Genomic DNA, 19,017 nt, shown 5'->3' with positions numbered 1-19,017 from the left:
AACTTGAGCTTGAACTTTTGAACCTTAGGTCGGATGAATAAGACTCGAGTTTGATAGTTTGAACCAATTAATAACATTATAAAAAATTTACTTCTTTGTCAAGTTGTTAATTGAATTAATCCGAAATTCAAAACCAAGACAAATCCCACCCCTCCTATAATAAAAATATATATACAAAGAGAGCTAATTATACTAAATAAAAATAGAACTAAATCACAAATCTTAACAAAATAGAGGGACTAAAACCACAATAAAACCGTTATATATTATACATTAAAATTTTGAGGACTGATTCTTACATTATAAATGTAAACATTAAAAGGAGAGAAGTTGATGCAATGAGTGCATACTGTAGAATCCAAGGAGTTGTTCTCGGTGAATCTCCCATGGCCAAACCAGCTAACCATGACCCATCTGTCAACATTGTTTTACCGGTTCCATCCGGATCGGAGATCGAATCCGAACCCGAACCCGAGTATCCATAACCGGAATTCAAATATCCTGAACCCGAGTATCCATAACCGGAACCTGAATCCGAATACTCGTAACCATTACCCGAATAAGTTAACCCTGATTCCGACCCTGATCCTTGTGGTGTTGAACTTGTCGTCGACGAATAAGTTAACCCCGATTCCGAACCTGATCCTTGTGGTGTTGAACCTGTTGTTGGGGTAGTTTCTTCCGGAACTGCCGGTACCGGTGTAGCATCTTTGGAAGATTTTTTACTACAACAAAACATATATCCGAATAATTAATAACATAATTAAAATTGTACAAAACATGATTAGATGGTTAAAACATGCAACAAATTATTATGCTCTTAGTACATTTAAAATTTAACTCATATACTTTTATTTCTAAAAACCCAATCTTTACTTTTCATATTTCAAAATTTAAATTTAACTGTTAATACTATTAAAATTGTTTTATTAAATTCAAGCTCGTTACAATCTATTTTTTTAATTACATTACTATCAAATAAATTATTTTATTTTAAAATGTCACATCAACGTATTTATAAACCGATTCATCGGTCTATTTTTGTGACAGATTTTGAACCATCGATAATCTATATATAATTTTACACCACTAATTCAACTACTAATTCTCGATTCAATCTATTATTCTGATCTAATTCGAACACATCTGATTTACACAATGTTAGACTCAAAAAATTTATGAAATTCAGAAGATAAACAGATATATACACCAGATATTATTCCAATATATATGTGGTGGTGAAAACATTTACCTAGGAGAGGAGGGACAAAACGTCACCGTATAGTCAGCACCGGTGCAAGTAAAAGTACTCGTAGCATCATCATACGCATAGCTATAAGATCTCGGACACGCCGCCTTAAACATCTCGGAATAAACCGACGGTTTACAAGTGGCGGGTGTACCATACGCGCCGCTACAACAATACTCAGGGCTTCCAAACGCTTCGCACGCGCTCTTACAAGCATCACCATCACCGACCCGTAGTTCCGTCGGGCATTTTCGGTTCAGATCAGTCGTACAACCCGTCGAAGAACAAAGGCCCGACCCACCACGGCCTTCAACGATCATAGGCATATTATAACCATCGACGAGACTAACATCGTAAAAATCTTGACCACCGGTTGTTCCAAGAGTGAACTCAGCTAGAGTCACCGGCGGAACAGCACCGAGTCCGTTGCATTCTACTTGACCCGACCCGCAATCGCCAGTGACACAAGTTCCGGAGCCGGATCCGTCGAATTTACACCCCGTTCGACCCCAAAAACGACCGGACCAACCCGTCGGAGCTTGGAATGAACGAGAAGAGTCTTTTGGGAGCTCGAATCCGGTGGTTCCCAGACTAGGAGTACCTGCATTTGCTAATATACCAGGCCATACAGTGTAATCACACCGGTTGATGAATGTGAACGAAGCACCATATACACCTGTTACAAAAAAAAAAAGATTAAAACTTTAACATGTTGAAAGATTATAATGTGAGAGGAACCCAGAAAAGAGAAAGGTTTGATTTTTTTTAGACCTTTTGGGGTTATAAGGAAGATAATGAGAGCTAAAATGGTGACGAAATGAAGATCCATTAGGGTTTTTTTGTGCTTCTTCTTCTTAGCTTGAAAATGGTGGAATAAAGGGAATGAAAGGAAGCTAGTAATGGTGGAGTGAAGTGAGTGAATGAGTGAAATGAGTTGAATCGTTTCCCAAAAAGAAAAGACGACAAAAGTGTTAATGGGAACGACAGTAAGAGATAAAGGGACAGTTCATTGTCTGTTGCTACTGTAATATAATACTTCCTTAATATCTGTACTGTGATCAACTTAGTAGTACCGTAGAGATGGATGCATTTACCGTTTTAAATTTATCTATTTTCTAAAAAAATATTTATAAATATCAAATAAATAATACCGAATAAGGAGATATATACTGATTTTAAAGAAAATTAAAGAAATAAAATCGTTTTTATCTTCTCTTTAAAAACGATTTATTTTCTTAATTTTTTAAAAAATTAACTTAAAACTCTAAATTTTCTTTAAAATTAATATATATCCCTCATCAACCCTAAATTTTAAATATGAAATACCCATTAATTACATCAAATATTAAATATGAAATACCCATTAATTACATCAAATATTCATTAATAATTTTTGCAAATAAAAATTTATCATTCGATAAATTCAAAATTAACAAGAAAAAAAAAGTCAAAGGGTGAGTTGATTTTTTCGATAAAACAATATGAAGAATGAGTGAGGATTTTTTTCTTTGACAATCAGGTGAGCGGATTTTTTTTTATTATATTTTAAATGTGCAAGCATATCCCAAAAAATATGAAATGTTAAACGTCGTAATATTTTTCAATTAGTTGATACATTCCAATTAAGTTGTTAACATAATAATAAATAGAAAAAAATTTATATTTTTTAATATTATTTATACATCAACTAGTGCACCATGTTTTAGTCATTACGATTAAAATTGACCAAAACCAGCCAATGCAATCAGTATGAACCAAAATTTTCACCAATATGAAAAGGGTACGACATTGACTGGTACAATCGGAATTGGTGCAGAACCGACCATCATGATTGATTCATAAAAACTAGTTTTTCAGAACTTTTGGTAGGTCATATTGGTTTAGACCACCAATTTTTTATTTGATAGGTTAGTTCAATTCAACTAAATAAATTAAAAAATTTATTTAATAAAAATAAAAAATTAAAAAAAATACTATTCAATTGAGTCTTTAGCTCAATTCTACTAGTTTGTATCGGTTTGTGAGTTAATCAATTCAGCCTCTTTATATTAGGAGTAGAATTACATTTTACCCTTCTACTAAAAAAAGAACAAATCATTACCAACACACCATAACAAATAATAATCTTGCTATTCAAATTTGAGCAATTCTTAAGAAAAAAGAAGGGATTGTATGAAACTTTGATTCCACGTCATCCTTATCCCTTTCCAGTAGAAGAATGTCAAATCAAATTTTTCCCTCTTAAGCAAGATTACACTCAACCATCAACCATATAATTGAACTTGATTCCGTCCCAAATTCATAGAGTATAAATCACTACAATATTTCCAATCATTCTAGAGGTCCCCAACCATAGACTATAACCAATTTAACCCATATTTTCTCATAGAAATACAACAAATTTGTTATATCCTAAAATTATGCTTGAATGCATCATTGTAGAAGGAAAAAAAAAAGAGTGTAAAAATTTGCTTTTGATAGTTGATTTGATAAAGGTAAACTTTTCAAAGAATACATGAGAAGCATGTATAAAATTGCATGGATCATTATTATTTATAGGTTCCTATGGACACATGGGTCAATTTGTCCTATACCTCATGTGATTATACAACATTAAACTTATGCTTTTGGGAGAACAGAGAATTTTTTTGACACAATGTTTAAAAGTACCAATCACTCCTTTTCAACATATAAATGGGAGGATAATACGATTCAACGTACTCGAATCCATGTTCTTTTACATTAACAATAATGTCCATGCCAATCGAGTTAAGATTTAATCGACAATTTTTTTTTTAAATTTAGCATAATGAAGTAAGAGTAAAATGTACCTATGTGTATATATACTTTGTTAAAAGGTTGCTTCAAGGGTCCTACGAGAATTATTCAATTATTTATCATTAGTTTGAACAAATTTTTACCCAACAATTTATTGTGCGAGGCTTTTGATAGCTATTTATTATGGTTGACGGCTACTTTGTCTATATTTTGGCATAAGAGAAGCTTTGAAGTATTTTTTCTCCCTTTTTTTCTAATTGGACTCAAGCTTTGATAACTATGGTGTAATTAATATATTATAGATTAGTGTGTATTATTATGATCCAAAATCGATATTAAATAATCTAAGTTTTGTTCCTCTTAAAATTTTGGTGTGTTAAATCTTATTTCGATCAATACCGACTTATACCAATGTCTAGGGATAAGGGAAGAGGTAAGCAATTGCCTTGACCCCTCCTCAAAAATGAAAAACTGTCTATTAATTCATTTAGTTGGCATGTATACTGATAAAATTGCAATCTGGACTTCAAAATTTTTTTATTCATTTATGCTCCTAAAATAATTTTCTTAAATCAATAATACCTATTCAATCATTAAAAAAAACCTGAATTTCAATCTATTGGTATCAAACTAAAGCCATACTATTTTCCTTGTGAATGCCCATATTGTGTTCAACGTTTTTATACATGGACCCATCACCCATGCTGATTGCTGAATATTGCTGGTGCAATTCGCCTTTTTCTTTTTTCAATTAGCCCATCATTTGTTAAGCTTTACTCAGGTTGGTGAATGGTGATTGTCACATTGTGATATATGTGATGGCTGTAACCATCCTTTAGAATACAATAGATAGCCTCCCATTTTGGATAAAATAGAGTTAATATTGAAATGAGGAAGAGCCTAAACGTCTTGACGACGTGGCACTGATGTCACAATGAGAAGATTCGCCACATCTCGACAACGCGATGAAGGGTGTCTTAACAAGGTAGTATCATGGTGACATATTCCGTACTCAACTAGATTTTTTCTTCTAATTAAACTCTGTTATATTTTTCCAGTCTAACTCTGATTATTTTAGAGATGTTTTAGTCATATTTATATACGAAATTCAACTTATAAATAGATCTCTTAACAACCGTAAATAGTTTAGAATAACAATAACAAAATTAAGAGAGAGTTTGTGAGAATTTCGAGAAATCTTTATATTTTAGGTTCAAGATTTGTTTCTCTATCTTGTACTCTACCTTTCGTTTTTACCAATTTTAATAAAATTTTCTTTCCTCGTGATTTGTTATTCTCTTCAAAGAGATTTTTTCATGTAAATATTCGTATCTAATTTTCTCAATTTTCGTTCATGTTCGACACATAACTCGGATTCTACCCAACAAATAGCACGTTTGTTATGTTGAGTAAATTAATGTTCATATGGATTTGTTTTGTGTGTATAGATAATTATATTAAATAAACTTCAATTTCAAAGAAAAAGAAGGAAATCAATGGCGGTTTGAAGGTAAAAATGGCTAGTGATCACAAACTAAAACTAATTTGCTAATGTCAAAACTCTAAAGTGTAGAGCGTAGATAAGATCCCACTTTATTTCTTTTTGGAGACAAGTCCCTTTTCTTTTTGACTCCTGCCCTTATCTTTATTTGTTTGAAGCCAATGGGTAAGGGTTTTAAGATATCTATACATACACACACCTATAGAAAAATACTTGCAGCCCTAATTTTCTTTTTCAGAATTAAATGTATTGTTGAACTCTCGTGTTTGATTTGATGATTAAAATATGTTAATTCATAAAATGTACCTAAATTCGAGTCTTTCAAAAATAAATATTGATTTTTATTTGGGCATCTTTGATCACCTGAATATTATCATATCAAACAATTAAAGTGGTCCACTCCATCATTGTTTACAGCTCATGTGATTCCATCACATCAGTCTTGTTACATTAAGCCTATTAGGCCATGTGGTAGCAAATGTTGCAGAGCTGAGAAGTATAGATAAAGATCGTTCCGATCGAAACCCTGTCGGAACAAATTATCCCGGCATTCCTGAACATGATCTCCGGTTGCCTGCAATGTTGGACCGTCCATTCCACCATAGCTTTGATCTGCTCTTTATCACTAACATCAGAGTGGATCTAGCGATCACCACCACCACACGAGCACCTTGATCAGCGAAAAGACTGGCGGTGGTCTTGTCGATGATGCTGGCTCCGCCGGTAATGACGGCTGCTTTGCCTTCTAGCTTGTTGTTGGACATCGTTGCGCTTATTCTTTTACAGTGGTTGCTTTAATGGCCATGTAAAGCTAATCATCACCAACCGTATACTGTTATGGATAATTTGTTTTTTTATGTAGAAAAGGAATGGATTGTGTTCACTGCTCACCAGTTCTCTCATAAATAAATTATTTTAAAGCTGAAATACTTTATGAAGGAATATATGCTAGCATCAATTGTATTGCTCCTAGGGATATGTATATATATGCACGTATAGAAGTGTATGATAGTGATGGTTGAGTGAAGTGCAAAGTATTTTAGCTTGTTGAGGATTAAAGGAGGCAAAGGCATGAAACTAGCGTTTGGTTTATTGGTTATAAATATTCATCTTACGGTTTATATCATAAGTTCGAGTCGTAAAAATTGTTTGTAATTTACATGATGGTTAGATGTTGAAAGTTAAGGAAGATACTTCTTAAGGTCAAGGATGAATATTTCTACGTGATAATGATCATCCCTTGACTCTAGGTCATAACATGTTGTATTAATCTTGTAGTGGTTGGCCACTTACGGAGCATAATAACATTTTAGTTAAACGACAGTGGGGTTGACATAGATTAAGTGAAACTCCATGTGTACTCTTTGTAAAGGGGAACTCATATACCTTACTTTACCAGGGTAGATCGAAGATGTATGATGTGTCGAGCATGGATACGTCTGCGAGGACCATGGCTGGTGAGACATAAGGGTGTAAACAAAGAGGTAGGTAGTAGTTTTGGTTTTCTCAAAACTGATAAATTTACCTTGTAACCCTAAGAAATTACAAATTAATATAATGATAAATTTACACTTTGATCCCAATATTTTCTCGGTAAACAAACAGAAAAATATATGGCTGGTTTCTTTTAATTACCTTGTTGGATATAAAACATTTGGGCCTCTTTAAACTTTTAAATGCAAAAAATAGTTGGGCCTTACTTTAGGTAAAATAGTGGCATGTTATTTTCTTTAAAAAAACCATTTAACTATAAGAATTAGCATTATATTATAGATGTATAGTTAAATTCCTTTTTTAAATCAATTTTTTAATTTGTATTAAACTGTTTTTTTATTCAAATTTATACACCTTGAATTTAAGCTTTCGAGAAAGTAAGTTAATTGTTGATTGAGTCTTAACTCGATTGGCATCGAAATTATTGTTAGTGCAAGAGATCATAGGTTTGAGTGTGCTAGGGGTGTGCAAAATTCGGGTAAAACCGAAAAAATTCCGTTAACCGACCGAATTTGGTTAATCGGTCGGTTATCCGAATTAATTCTGTTAGGGGTCAGTTAAATTTTTTTTGAATTTTCAGTTAACAGTTAATTCGGTTCGAAACCGGTCAGTTAATCAAAAAAAATTAATAAAAAAATTATAATATATAAATAGCTCACTATTCACTCAAACCCAATCCAACATAAACCCAAATACCCAATCTAATATATATTAACTCAAGTACCCAACCCAACCCAATCATAAAAATTACAAATAATTTAATAAATAAAAATAAAAATCTAAAACTAAAAATAAAAATAAAAAACATATAATTTTATACAAATAATTCGGTTAATTCGGGTAATTCGGTTAATTCGATTAATTCAGTTAATTTTATACTTATTTTAACCAAAAATTAAAAAACATATAATTTTCGGTTAATTCGGTTAACTGACCGAATTAACCGAAAAATTTTCGGTTCGGTTAAATTTTTTGAAAAAATTTCGGTTTGGTTAACGGTTAAAAAATTTGAAAGGTCGGTTAATTTGGTTAATGTTATTTCGGGACGGTTAACCAATTGAACACCCCTACAGTACGCTGAAGCGTATTATCCTCCTGTTTAAGGGTTGAGGAGAGACAATGGACAATTCTAGGCAAGAACCTATAATTAGATTAATGTTAAAAAATTAGTTGTTTTTTTCATTAACATATTTTTATAATTATATTTTAATAAAAAATAAATTAATTTATTAGAAAATTTTAGATTGCATTATGTTGTGTCAACTTAAAAGCCCAACAAAACCCGTGGCCTAAAAGGCTTAAAGCACCGTACTGTATAATAAACGCACAATATTACTTGCTCTATAAGGCAAGAATAAAGTTCGGAAGTAGTAATGTTTGAATAAGATCGAACCAGTCAGATTAGAAGTAGTCAAATTATCAATAAAAAGAATAGTGTTGAACTAATTGAATAGTAAATTGGTACGGATTAATTTAAATCGAATTTTTTTTAAGAATTTTTTAATGATTATTTTAATTGAATTAGTCGAATCGATGAACTAATGGTTTGATCAGTTCAATCATCGATCCGACTCTAAAGTTATTGGCCGGAAGCACAATCTTGTCAAAGCAAAAACACATACCTCAACTAATTACATGCAAGAAATGACTTGACCTCCACGCATTCTTATGCAATCAACAACCTCAAGACACAGAGAGACTCAAATATCTTTTTTTTGTACATTTTAACATTACTCTATCAGTATCTTTTCTCGGTGTCTACTTTTACTGACTTAAATATCAGAGAGTGTTTTAAAACACAAATTTTAACCGACCATAGTTTTCCATGCTCAACAAAAATATGATTAAAAGTTCACAGTTTTCACTAAATTTAGCATTTTAGACAAATTAAATGTTTAAGGGATTATTTGCATATAAATTAAAGATTAGAGTTTATTTTAATCATATAATAAAAGGATAAATATCAAAACTGTACATAAAATTTGATTCAATGTGCAATGTCATACATGAATTTTGATTTTGTGTTCTTTTAGACATAAAATTTTAATTTGATTCAATTTTCATAAATCACTAACAATATTATCGAATTAACACCATATTACGTTGATACATTGCGTACAAAAATAATTATATTAATTTAATATGAAAATAAATATATGTATTTATTTCTTTAAATGTATATAATTAAATTAAAATCAATGTTTCATGTATATGTATGAATCACAATTCAAGTTTCATACGTATAATTATACCCAATCAAAGTTCATGTATCAAATTACACATTGGGTCAAAGTTTATATATAAATTTGATTTTTATCTAGGAGCGGAGCTAAGGGTTGGCAAAAGCCCCTTCAAAAATGTAAAATTTCAATATTGATAAAATTACACCCTGGCCCCTCAAAAAATGATAAAATTTTTATATGATCCTTTGGAAATTATAAAAATATAAGTTACTAAAATTTTAAATTTGCATTCTAACTCTCATATTCTGACCTAATTTTTTTTCTATCTTTACTTCTGTATCTATCCCTAACTAAAATGATGAAATTAAACAGTTTTTTTTTAAATAATTTTAACCAAATTTATTTTTCCATTCATCATCAATTAATTCCATCAATAATTTAAATAAAAAAACAATACTAAACAATAATTGGATGTGAATTATTGATAATAATAGGTTTTTTTTGTAATTTTTTGGTATTTTTAGATTATATATATTTAAAATTTTCATGTGATGCACATCGAACTCTATCATACTAATCATGGACCAAATTGGAAAAAAAAGTTATCAAAATCCCAAATTAACATGAACCTAAAAAACTTCAAGGACCAGATTAATAAAAGTTATCGATTTTAAAGGCTAAATGTTATTTTATCCCTTTAGTAAAATAACGGTTCATTCTTTATTACGTGAAATATTATTCATAAAATTCTATCATACCTTACTGAAATTCAAATTTAAAGACTAAAATGAAAAAACTACCAAATTTAAGGACTAAATATTAAGATAAAACAACTGGTACACTCTTTATCATGTCCCAATATTATTATGTTATATTAACTTAGAAACAACAAATTGGTGGTTAAGCACTACCAAGAACAGTCTGCATGCAACAAAGGTAGTTGGTCAAAGAAGACACAGTGTTCCAGAGGGAATGTTTTTGGTCCCCAACACCCACCATAAATATGTTCCACTGCACCTAAACCAAAAAGCTTTTTAATTTTTTTTTTTTTAATTTTAAGGGCCTGAAAAAAAACTCATGCTTTTGCTTAATCATATCAACCCAAACAACATAAGTTTGATGCTCTTTTTTTTTCCCTTTTTTACTGATTTGTAGAAAGACAAACTCATTATGTTTTTTTCTACCATCATATGTTGTAAGATATAATCAGTAATATCTCTGGGTAAGTTGTTTGCATTGGGTTTTCGGGGGAATGCCACTGACACTTTGAAGTTTCATGTATTATGTAGTGTGGGTATTTGTAAAATTATTTAAACTCGAGATTGAGTTGGTGTTATAAGTTAATCGGGTATAATGTATATGGAGTAAGTCATATTATTATAAGGATGATTATTGGTATAAATGCATGTCTGAGCAACTATAAAATAGAAACAAAGCACAAACGAATTGGGGATGAGTGTTTGATCGAATTGAATGAAATAAAAAAATTGAATTAATTGAGTTGAGTGAAATGAAATTCGAGTTGAATTTATTTGTTTGATTTAAATTAAAAAAAATTAAACCAGCTATATTGAATTCTTGTTGACAATATGACTAAAATTTTAAGGTAAAGAATATAAATACCATATTTATTTGAAAACTCTTTAAGAAAAAGAAGATAATTAGTATGATAAACTCGATTTAAGAAATGACTAAAAAATAGGGATGACAAAACCTGAACCACCCAACGAATTCCGAACCGATCTGCTCTGAATAGAGCGTTTTTTTTTTAAAGTAGATGTGAGGTTGGGTGGGATGGATTTTTTTCTTTTAGATAATGGGTATAGAGCGGCTATGATAATTGCTTGCCTTGCCCATCTCGCTCAACTATATAAAATTATCATTTTATCCTTATATATAAACGGTTAAAATGATAAAAATGTAAAAACGTAATATAGAAAAGAATCTTATATTTTATGTTTAAATAAGTTTTTTGAAGATTTATATTTAAATGTTTTCTTGATTTTAAAAAGATTGAAAAAAAAGTAAAGATAAATAATAAAAATTAAATCGAAATAGAATGGGATGAGGATGCATGCATCAAACATCCATAGAGATAGTAGTGATTTTCAAGGTTATATATCCACAGTAAAGCAAGATGGGTGGTGGAGCAGAGTGTGTCTATTGTGGAGCAGTAGTGAATTTAGCATTATCCACCTCCATCCCGTTTCATTGCCATCCTTATTAAAATGTTATTTATTTGTGTAATATGAGGATGTTTTTGTCTTTTAAGATATAATTTTTTTTAAAGAGTGATTACAAGTACAAATACACTAAATACATGTCCGAGCAATCTATAAAGTAAAATCAAATCAATACAAAGCACAAACAAGCTAAGAACTAGAAAAATCTAAACTAAAATCGATTCACCGAATTAAAACTCACGCATAATAATTATGTATAGTAAGATTCAAATCAAAATTTGAATAGAATGAAATTAAGTTATTATCCTTTTTATGAGTAAATCAAATTAATCGGATTAAATTTTCAAACCCGAGTTGTGACCCTTCTAGTATTTGAAGTCTATAAATCCAATGGGGGGGGGGCATGTGATAAAATCATATAAAAAAAGGGTCTCAAAACGTGATTCTTCCCCCTGTTGGTTGCAAAGCTAACACCTAACAGATCACGCCCCTTGGGCTGTAATCATGCGGTCTACTGTGTTATTATTTTTCCTTTCACTCCTTTCTCCTATGTGCCTTGTTCTTCTACATTTCCCTTTCTTATTTATTTTCCATAATAACCCCTTTTTTTTCTATTTAAGGTATATTTGATGTTGGTTTTACTGATTATAGAGATTAATTCTTTTAGTAGTCATGACTGTTTTTTTTAATAATGTTGTTTTTTGAGTTTTTTAATAGTACGAGTTTTTCTTAAAAAGGTAAATTATCAAAATAGTTATTTTTTGTTTTTCTCATGTTATATTTTAATCATTTACATTTGAAATGTTACGTTTTAATCACTTATGTTAACGTGTTGTATCATTTTAGTCACTGAGCCGTTAATTTTCGTTAATGGTGTAACGGTAAGCTAACGTGACATGTTAAATCATCATTTCAAACAAAAATTTTATGTTAAACTATACAATTGGTCCCCATATTTTTTTGAGCAATTTATTTTTTTTTATGTTCTTTTAATTTTTTTCTTTATTTTTCATTCTCTTCTGATTCTCCCTCTATTTTCTCCCATTCTCCGTCGCTTTTAACATATAAGAAAAAAAAGTTTAATTGCACAAAACAAAAAAATATAGGGACCAATTATATAATTTAACTTAAAATTTTGTTTGAAATGATGATTTAATGTGTCACATAATCTTATTGTTACACAGTTAACGACAGTTAACGCTCAATGACTAAAATGTTAGAACACGAAAACGTAAGTGACTAAAATGTAACTTGAGAGAAAGAAAAGTGATTATTTTGATAGTTTACCTTTCTTAAACAATACAATGCATCTTACAACTGCACCAAATACATGTTGGTATAACTTAGTGGCGATACGGGGGCAAGGAACAATGAAAAATTGCAATTCTAGCTCTTTATAACTGATCAATTTATAAATTAATATATGATAAAATTATATTTTAGCCCCTCTAAAATAAAAACCCTAAACTCTTAAAAATGATGAAATCATATATTAATACATGATAAAAATTATAATTCAATTTTGGTTTGCCCTAGAAAAATTTCTAGATTCACCACAATATAACCATTTTATGTCTATTACCAACGAGAGTTTAGTTTAATTGCAAGGTTGAGATTATGGGAACTCTGAAATCCGATATTTGAGTCTCACTTAAGCCTCATTTGCTATTTTTTTTTACTTTAATTTAACATAATTTGGTTAATCTATTTTTCTAATGTTATTAGCATGTCGAAGTTAACAACATTGTTAATTGTTGCTCTCCAAGTGATGCAAAGTAAAGGGACTAAAACAAAAATTAAACCTAAAAATTAAGGTTAGATTAGGTAGAGAGACAAATGTAATAATAAGCTTGGTTGCTCGGGAAGCGAAGAGACCCGCTCGTGCAGACAAAGCCACTCACGCTTTCTCTGATTAATTTACTTTTAATCTTTTTGGATTAATAAAATAATGTTATATTAAGGTTAAATTAGTTAAATATGTAAAAAAATTAATTGATAAAATAGATCGATTTTTTTTAAAAAAAATTTGTTTGCGCTTAAGTCATTTTTTAATATAGAATGTGAAAACGTATCTAGTTATATGCGTTTTTTACTAATACGATTTGAACTCAAATCACATTTATAACGATGAATATCGTATGGAGTTTACCGTGCTATAAGTATTTTAAACAAACATATAAAAATTAATTTTTAATAGTAAAAAATATAAAATATTTACCAAAGAACCAAATTACTTCTTAATGCATTGAATAGTAGGGAAAAAACAGGCAATGAGTTACTTTTACCGCAAAAAGAAGAACAAAAAACCTTTAATTTAATCTCTAAAAAAAGTATTTTTTTTACTCGCTTCTGCCACCACCTTGTATATATATACACATACCACTTCTATATCTATGCTCATTTCCACCACCCCATCTTCTTACATTGAACCAACACAACCCCAGTTTTTCATTTTTTTCAAATCAAAGAACTTAACTTGTAGGAACCAGTGATAGAAAACCAGAGCTTTATCAACCATGGAAAGTGAAAAAGTAGGGGAAGAAGAGACTGCGATTGTTGGGGACTATGTAGAAATTATGAAAACTGAAGGCAAATCAAAGGGCATGAAAAGCAAATTCTCTAAGCTCTTCTGGCATGGTGGTTCTGTATATGATGCTTGGTTCAGCTGTGCTTCTAATCAGGTTTGCTTCTTTTTTTTTTCTTACATCTTTCCTTTATTACAGTACTGGTTTTTAACATTTTTTTTTTTGGTTTGGTTTTTCAGGTGGCTCAAGTGTTGCTTACATTGCCATATTCATTTTCACAGTTGGGGATGTTGTCTGGTATCTTATTGCAGTTGTTTTATGGCTTGTTGGGTAGTTGGACAGCTTATATCATTAGCATATTGTATGTAGAATATAGAACAAGGAAAGAAAGAGAGAAGGTTGATTTCAGGAACCATGTCATTCAGGTTTTTTAACAAACACCTTCAAATCTAGATATACCATAGTGAAAAAGCAAGTCTTTTGTCATTTCTTGGTCTTAAAAATCCAAACTTTATTTGCTTTCATGCAGTGGTTTGAAGTTCTTGATGGTCTCCTTGGAAAACATTGGAGAAATGTGGGTTTGGCATTCAATTGCACTTTTCTTCTCTTTGGATCTGTCATTCAACTCATAGCTTGTGCAAGGTATCATAAATTATTAGGGGGCAAACCGCAATTTTACCATTACACCAACATGTAATTTCATAAAACTGGAGACCCCATGGCAAGTTCTTTTCAGGATCTGCTGTTACTGATTTGCAACGTTTCTTTGAACCCTTTACTGTGTTCATATATTTAATTAATGAAAAAGGAATATTCAAACATGCAAGGCTGACAATGAATTCCCTGATATCGGGGGGTATCCTTTTGTTTTTTGTTTTTTTTTTAATGTTGCAGCAATATATATTACATAAATGACAATCTAGACAAGAGGACATGGACTTACATCTTTGGAGCATGTTGTGCTACCACTGTCTTTATTCCTTCATTTCACAATTATAGAATCTGGTCTTTCCTTGGTCTTTTAATGACCACTTACACTGCTTGGTACCTCACCATTGCTTCCCTCCTCCATGGCCAGGTAAATTTAAAAGCTCTTTAGAGTGGTAAAACTGCATTTTACCCCTCTTCACTTAAAAAATAAACAAATTAGTCATTCTTTGGTCCATAGTTGTTGTGCTTCAATGATATCAAATTCAACACTATAATCTTATGGGATTTGGAAAAATTGTAGGTTGAAGGGGTGCAACATACTGGTCCAACCAAGCTGGTGCTATACTTCACTGGGGCCACCAACATTCTCTATACATTTGGGGGACATGCTGTCACTGTGTAAGACAAAAAATTATGTTTATAATCCTTGTCTTTTACATTATCTTCAAAAGAATATAAAATTTGTGTTGTTCAATGTTTTGTGCCATGGTCTTATGTCTTAACCAGTTCTGAAAAGGACCAGAGAGACATGATCTGACCATTGGAGATCTAATGGCCAATAATCTATAAGTTGAAACTATTATTTAATATAATAATATTATATTGTTTGTATTTAGTAATTAATATTCTAGCTTTTGATTCTCTAAATTCCCATTTGTGGTGTTGAAGGTAAAAAAGTTTTTATTCCCTTTTTAATGTATAAAAGCCAATGATCTTTATTTTTTTGGTGCCTTTCGCTTTTGCTTTTATCATGAGAAAAAGGCCAAAGAAGGTTCACTTTTCAATGAATCCAACACACCCCCACAGGCATAAAAAAAAAGTTAAAATTTATTATTAATATGTTTACTTTGATAAAATTTGAGATTTAGTCCCTAAGGTCTCCAACTGTTTTAAGAATTTTCTATTAAGATTTGTCAATTTTGTATGATGATGAAGCCGTATTCATGTGATGTGATGGGGGTATATGCAGGGAGATCATGCATGCAATGTGGAAGCCACAGAAGTTTAAAGCTATATACTTGATAGCCACACTGTATGTAATGACACTGACACTTCCTTCAGCAGCAGCTGTTTATTGGGCATTTGGGGACATGCTTCTCAATCACTCAAATGCTTTTTCCCTTCTCCCAAGAACTACATTCAGGGACATGGCTGTCATTTTAATGCTCATCCACCAGGCAAGTGCCCTATGAAAGTAAAACTATAATAATAGTAGTTGTATTAGTAATTAAATAACATTTTGCTTCAATTAAAAAATAAATAAATTAGTTTTTATATTTTAGATTAAAAGGTAAATTATTCATTTTTTAAAATTTTTATTTGTTTTTATTGTTAACAATAGAATTGGATGAATTTTTTAACAAAAAAAATAATGAATTTACTTTTTAATATAATATAAATGTTAATTTACCCATTTTTTAAGTAAAGGGACTGAAATGCAAATCGACTCTTAGTATAAGGACTTTCATGACATTTTTACAAGTAAAAGTACTATGGAGAATATTGTATTAAGATTTGAATTGTGTTTTGTCCTTTTTACTAAAAAAATAGATAAATTAGTCTCTACATGTTAAATTAAAGAGTAAACCAGTCATTTGTTAGAAATTTCATTCATTTTTACCTTAAAAAAAAGGCGAGTTTACTCTTTGATTTAATAAATATGAAATCTCTTTTTTAATACAACGACCTCCATAATACTTTTATCGCTCTACGAATCCTCTTTTTATCACGTACATAACAAAATGTTGACGTTTATGATGATCTTTGATGGGTATGTTATGTGCAGTTCATAACATTTGGATTTGCATGCACCCCATTGTATTTTGTATGGGAGAAAGCCATTGGGATGCATGAATGTAAGAGCCTATGCAAAAGAGCAGCAACAAGGTTGCCAGTGGTGATTCCCATTTGGTTCTTGGCTATAATTTTCCCATTCTTTGGACCTATCAACTCTACTGTGGGATCTCTTCTCGTTAGCTTCACTGTCTATATCATCCCTGCATTGGCTCACATTTTCACCTTCAGATCAGCCACTGCTAGAGAGGTACTTTAAACTATGAACTAAACATAATTAAAAAAATATTCAAAGTAATAACAATTAAGAAAAATCTGGGTGGTAACGTGTGGTCACGGTCTAGTAGAATCAGTCCCCTGGTTTGAAATTTGAATGTCTTTACACAGTATTTTTTTATGATTTTATCTGCCTTCTTTTGCTTATTTCGTGCAAAATAGACAGTAAGCAACTATTCATCTGAGTATGTTCCTGCTGATATATCATAATATCTTGGCAGAAAATTACTTGTCAAAAGTATAAGTTTACTATTATACTAATTTATAATTTTCTAAATTTTAAAAGGTCTAAAGGCAAATTTACCATTTTGGTGAGGGTCAAGGCCACTATCTGTCCTTGTCTTTTCCACTGTATCCGGGGTACTTGCAAGAAGTCGAGACAAAAAAATGGATGGTTAAACCAGTTTTATAAATTTGAGTTGAATCGAGAATTAATGGCTTAACCAGGTTCATCACGAGTTTAGATATTAGAACATTGGTTTCAAATCTAGTTAATTTAAGTCGTGTTATGTTATTTAGTATTTCAAATTTTTTGAGACATTGGGTTCCTATTACTTAGGGTTATTGGGATTTATAGATTAAATTTTAATCGAGTAAAACCAAAAAATTTGAATTAAGGGACCAATATAAAATTAAGTAGACTTGAATTGTTGACTTTTTATATTCAAATTATTCGGGGCTATTCAAATAGGTTTTCAAATGTAGAGTTTAGGGTGACATTTACCGTTTGATCTTCATGTATGATTATTACTATTTGTTATTTGATGAACGGCTGATGATGATGATGATGCAGAATGCTGTGGACCAACCACCCAAGTACTTCGGAAGATGGGTGGGGACATTCACTATAAACGTGTTCATTGTGGTGTGGGTCCTAATCGTTGGGTTCGGATTCGGTGGATGGGCGAGCATGGTAAATTTTATAGACCAGATCGACACATTCGGGCTCTTCACAAAGTGTTACCAATGTCCACCACCGTCAGTGGCGGTTTCACCTCCATCCCACGGCCTCAACACCACCGCAGCCGCTCCTCTACACCAACCATTCAACCACACTCGCCGCCACTGATTTACTATATATATTTGGATTGGCTGGTAAAATTAATTATTGTAAACACACAATGCCATCCAATTGTTTTTTTTTTTTTTAGATTTAGCTTAGAGAGTTTGCAATGCATTTCCAAGAGAATATTAAAAAAAAATTAAATTTTGATTTTAGTATTTTTATTATGCTGAAATTTAGAATTTAATTTTTTTAATTTGATCTCTCTACTTTTATCGTAAAATGAAATTAAAATAGTGTAATTCCTCTTTTAGTCCCTTTTAAAAATTTAGAGTTCAATTTTAATTCTTTTTAGCTTTGATCAAATAAAAATTTGCATTTTTAGCTCTTCCAAAGAATCGTGTATTCAATTTAGACCATTTTAACATAATTTTTTTTAATTTTACCTATTCCCGAAATTTTTAATTTTATCTCAGTTCTTCCAACACAATTTTTTTTTACTTCGGCCACAATAATGACATGATGTTTTTTGAATTGTTTCTCCATCACAAAGGATCAAGTGAAAATCCAATTAATTATATTCGATTTTTTTTACAATTTGCTCTAAACGTGATTTATTTTATTTTTTTCCGAGTCAATACATTAATTAATTCTTAAACTGATTCGCGGATTAAATTCGATTCAAACAATGTTGCCTTAAACCAGCTGATTTAAGTTACAGGGAGATTGATAACATGGTATGGAATCAAATTTGTAATGAAGATTTTGAGACTCCCTTTTAAGGCATTGGTGTTTGGGCATTGAAAATGATGATTCAAGCAATAAAAGCTGCTTTCATGGAAGATGGGGACAAAGAAAGCGTATATGTTGTTGAAACTTGAAAGCATCTTTCATTCTTTTCATCTGTCTTGTCCATGATGATAAATCATCAAAATGATTTTACCAGAAAATATACCCTAATGATTAAAATGAAAAAAATGGGGTATGGGGATTTGAGATGTTGCTTAGATGTTGGGCAATAATAATTTATTTTAACGATTAAGGTGTTTTTTTATGGTACAATTATAAGGATATATTCACATTATACATGTAAACATACAT

At 30.9% G+C, this 19,017-nt stretch overlaps 2 protein-coding genes across 2 annotated transcripts; one reads left to right on the top strand and one right to left on the bottom strand.

Moving 5' to 3' along the window:
• Nucleotides 1–240: 240 nt before the first annotated feature.
• On the bottom strand, nt 241–2,320 carry LOC107928011 (thaumatin-like protein 1). The gene is made up of 3 exons (XM_016859169.2): nt 2,021–2,320; nt 1,253–1,925; nt 241–725 (listed from the first exon to the last, which is right to left on the bottom strand). Exons 1-3 carry the CDS (start codon nt 2,076–2,078, stop codon nt 296–298), a joined length of 1,161 nt encoding a protein of 386 aa, XP_016714658.1. The 5' UTR covers nt 2,079–2,320; the 3' UTR covers nt 241–295.
• An 11,455-nt stretch (nt 2,321–13,775) lies between these two features.
• Nucleotides 13,776–18,131, top strand: LOC107927876 (auxin transporter-like protein 2). The gene is made up of 8 exons (XM_016858999.2): nt 13,776–14,069; nt 14,153–14,338; nt 14,443–14,555; nt 14,808–14,991; nt 15,145–15,242; nt 15,814–16,021; nt 16,630–16,887; nt 17,707–18,131. The coding sequence occupies exons 1-8, from the start codon at nt 13,905–13,907 to the stop codon at nt 17,980–17,982; spliced, it is 1,488 nt and encodes a 495-aa protein (XP_016714488.2). The 5' UTR covers nt 13,776–13,904; the 3' UTR covers nt 17,983–18,131.
• Nucleotides 18,132–19,017: the final 886 nt, after the last annotated feature.

This window comes from Gossypium hirsutum, chromosome A03, assembly GCF_007990345.1.
Source record: "Gossypium hirsutum isolate 1008001.06 chromosome A03, Gossypium_hirsutum_v2.1, whole genome shotgun sequence".
In the NCBI taxonomy this organism is placed as follows: Eukaryota; Viridiplantae; Streptophyta; class Magnoliopsida; order Malvales; family Malvaceae; genus Gossypium; species Gossypium hirsutum.
Note: the sequence above shows the minus strand (reverse complement) of the source record. Positions and strands in the feature narration are given on the sequence as shown.

Bases quoted from the DNA above. Each gene is read 5' to 3' on its own strand.
- LOC107927876 (XM_016858999.2), top strand. From the start codon at position 13,905: ATGGAAAGTGAAAAAGTAGGGGAAGAAGAGACTGCGATTGTTGGGGAC. The intron at 14,339-14,442 runs GTTTTTTAACAA...GCTTTCATGCAG, and splicing joins TCAGGAACCATGTCATTCAG to TGGTTTGAAGTTCTTGATGG. The intron at 14,992-15,144 runs GTAAATTTAAAA...GAAAAATTGTAG, and splicing joins CTTCCCTCCTCCATGGCCAG to GTTGAAGGGGTGCAACATAC.
- LOC107928011 (XM_016859169.2), bottom strand. From the start codon at position 2,078: ATGGATCTTCATTTCGTCACCATTTTAGCTCTCATTATCTTCCTTATA. The intron at 1,926-2,020 runs GTCTAAAAAAAA...TTTTTGTAACAG, and splicing joins CTTCCTTATAACCCCAAAAG to GTGTATATGGTGCTTCGTTC. The intron at 726-1,252 runs GTAAATGTTTTC...GTTTTGTTGTAG, and splicing joins TTTTGTCCCTCCTCTCCTAG to TAAAAAATCTTCCAAAGATG.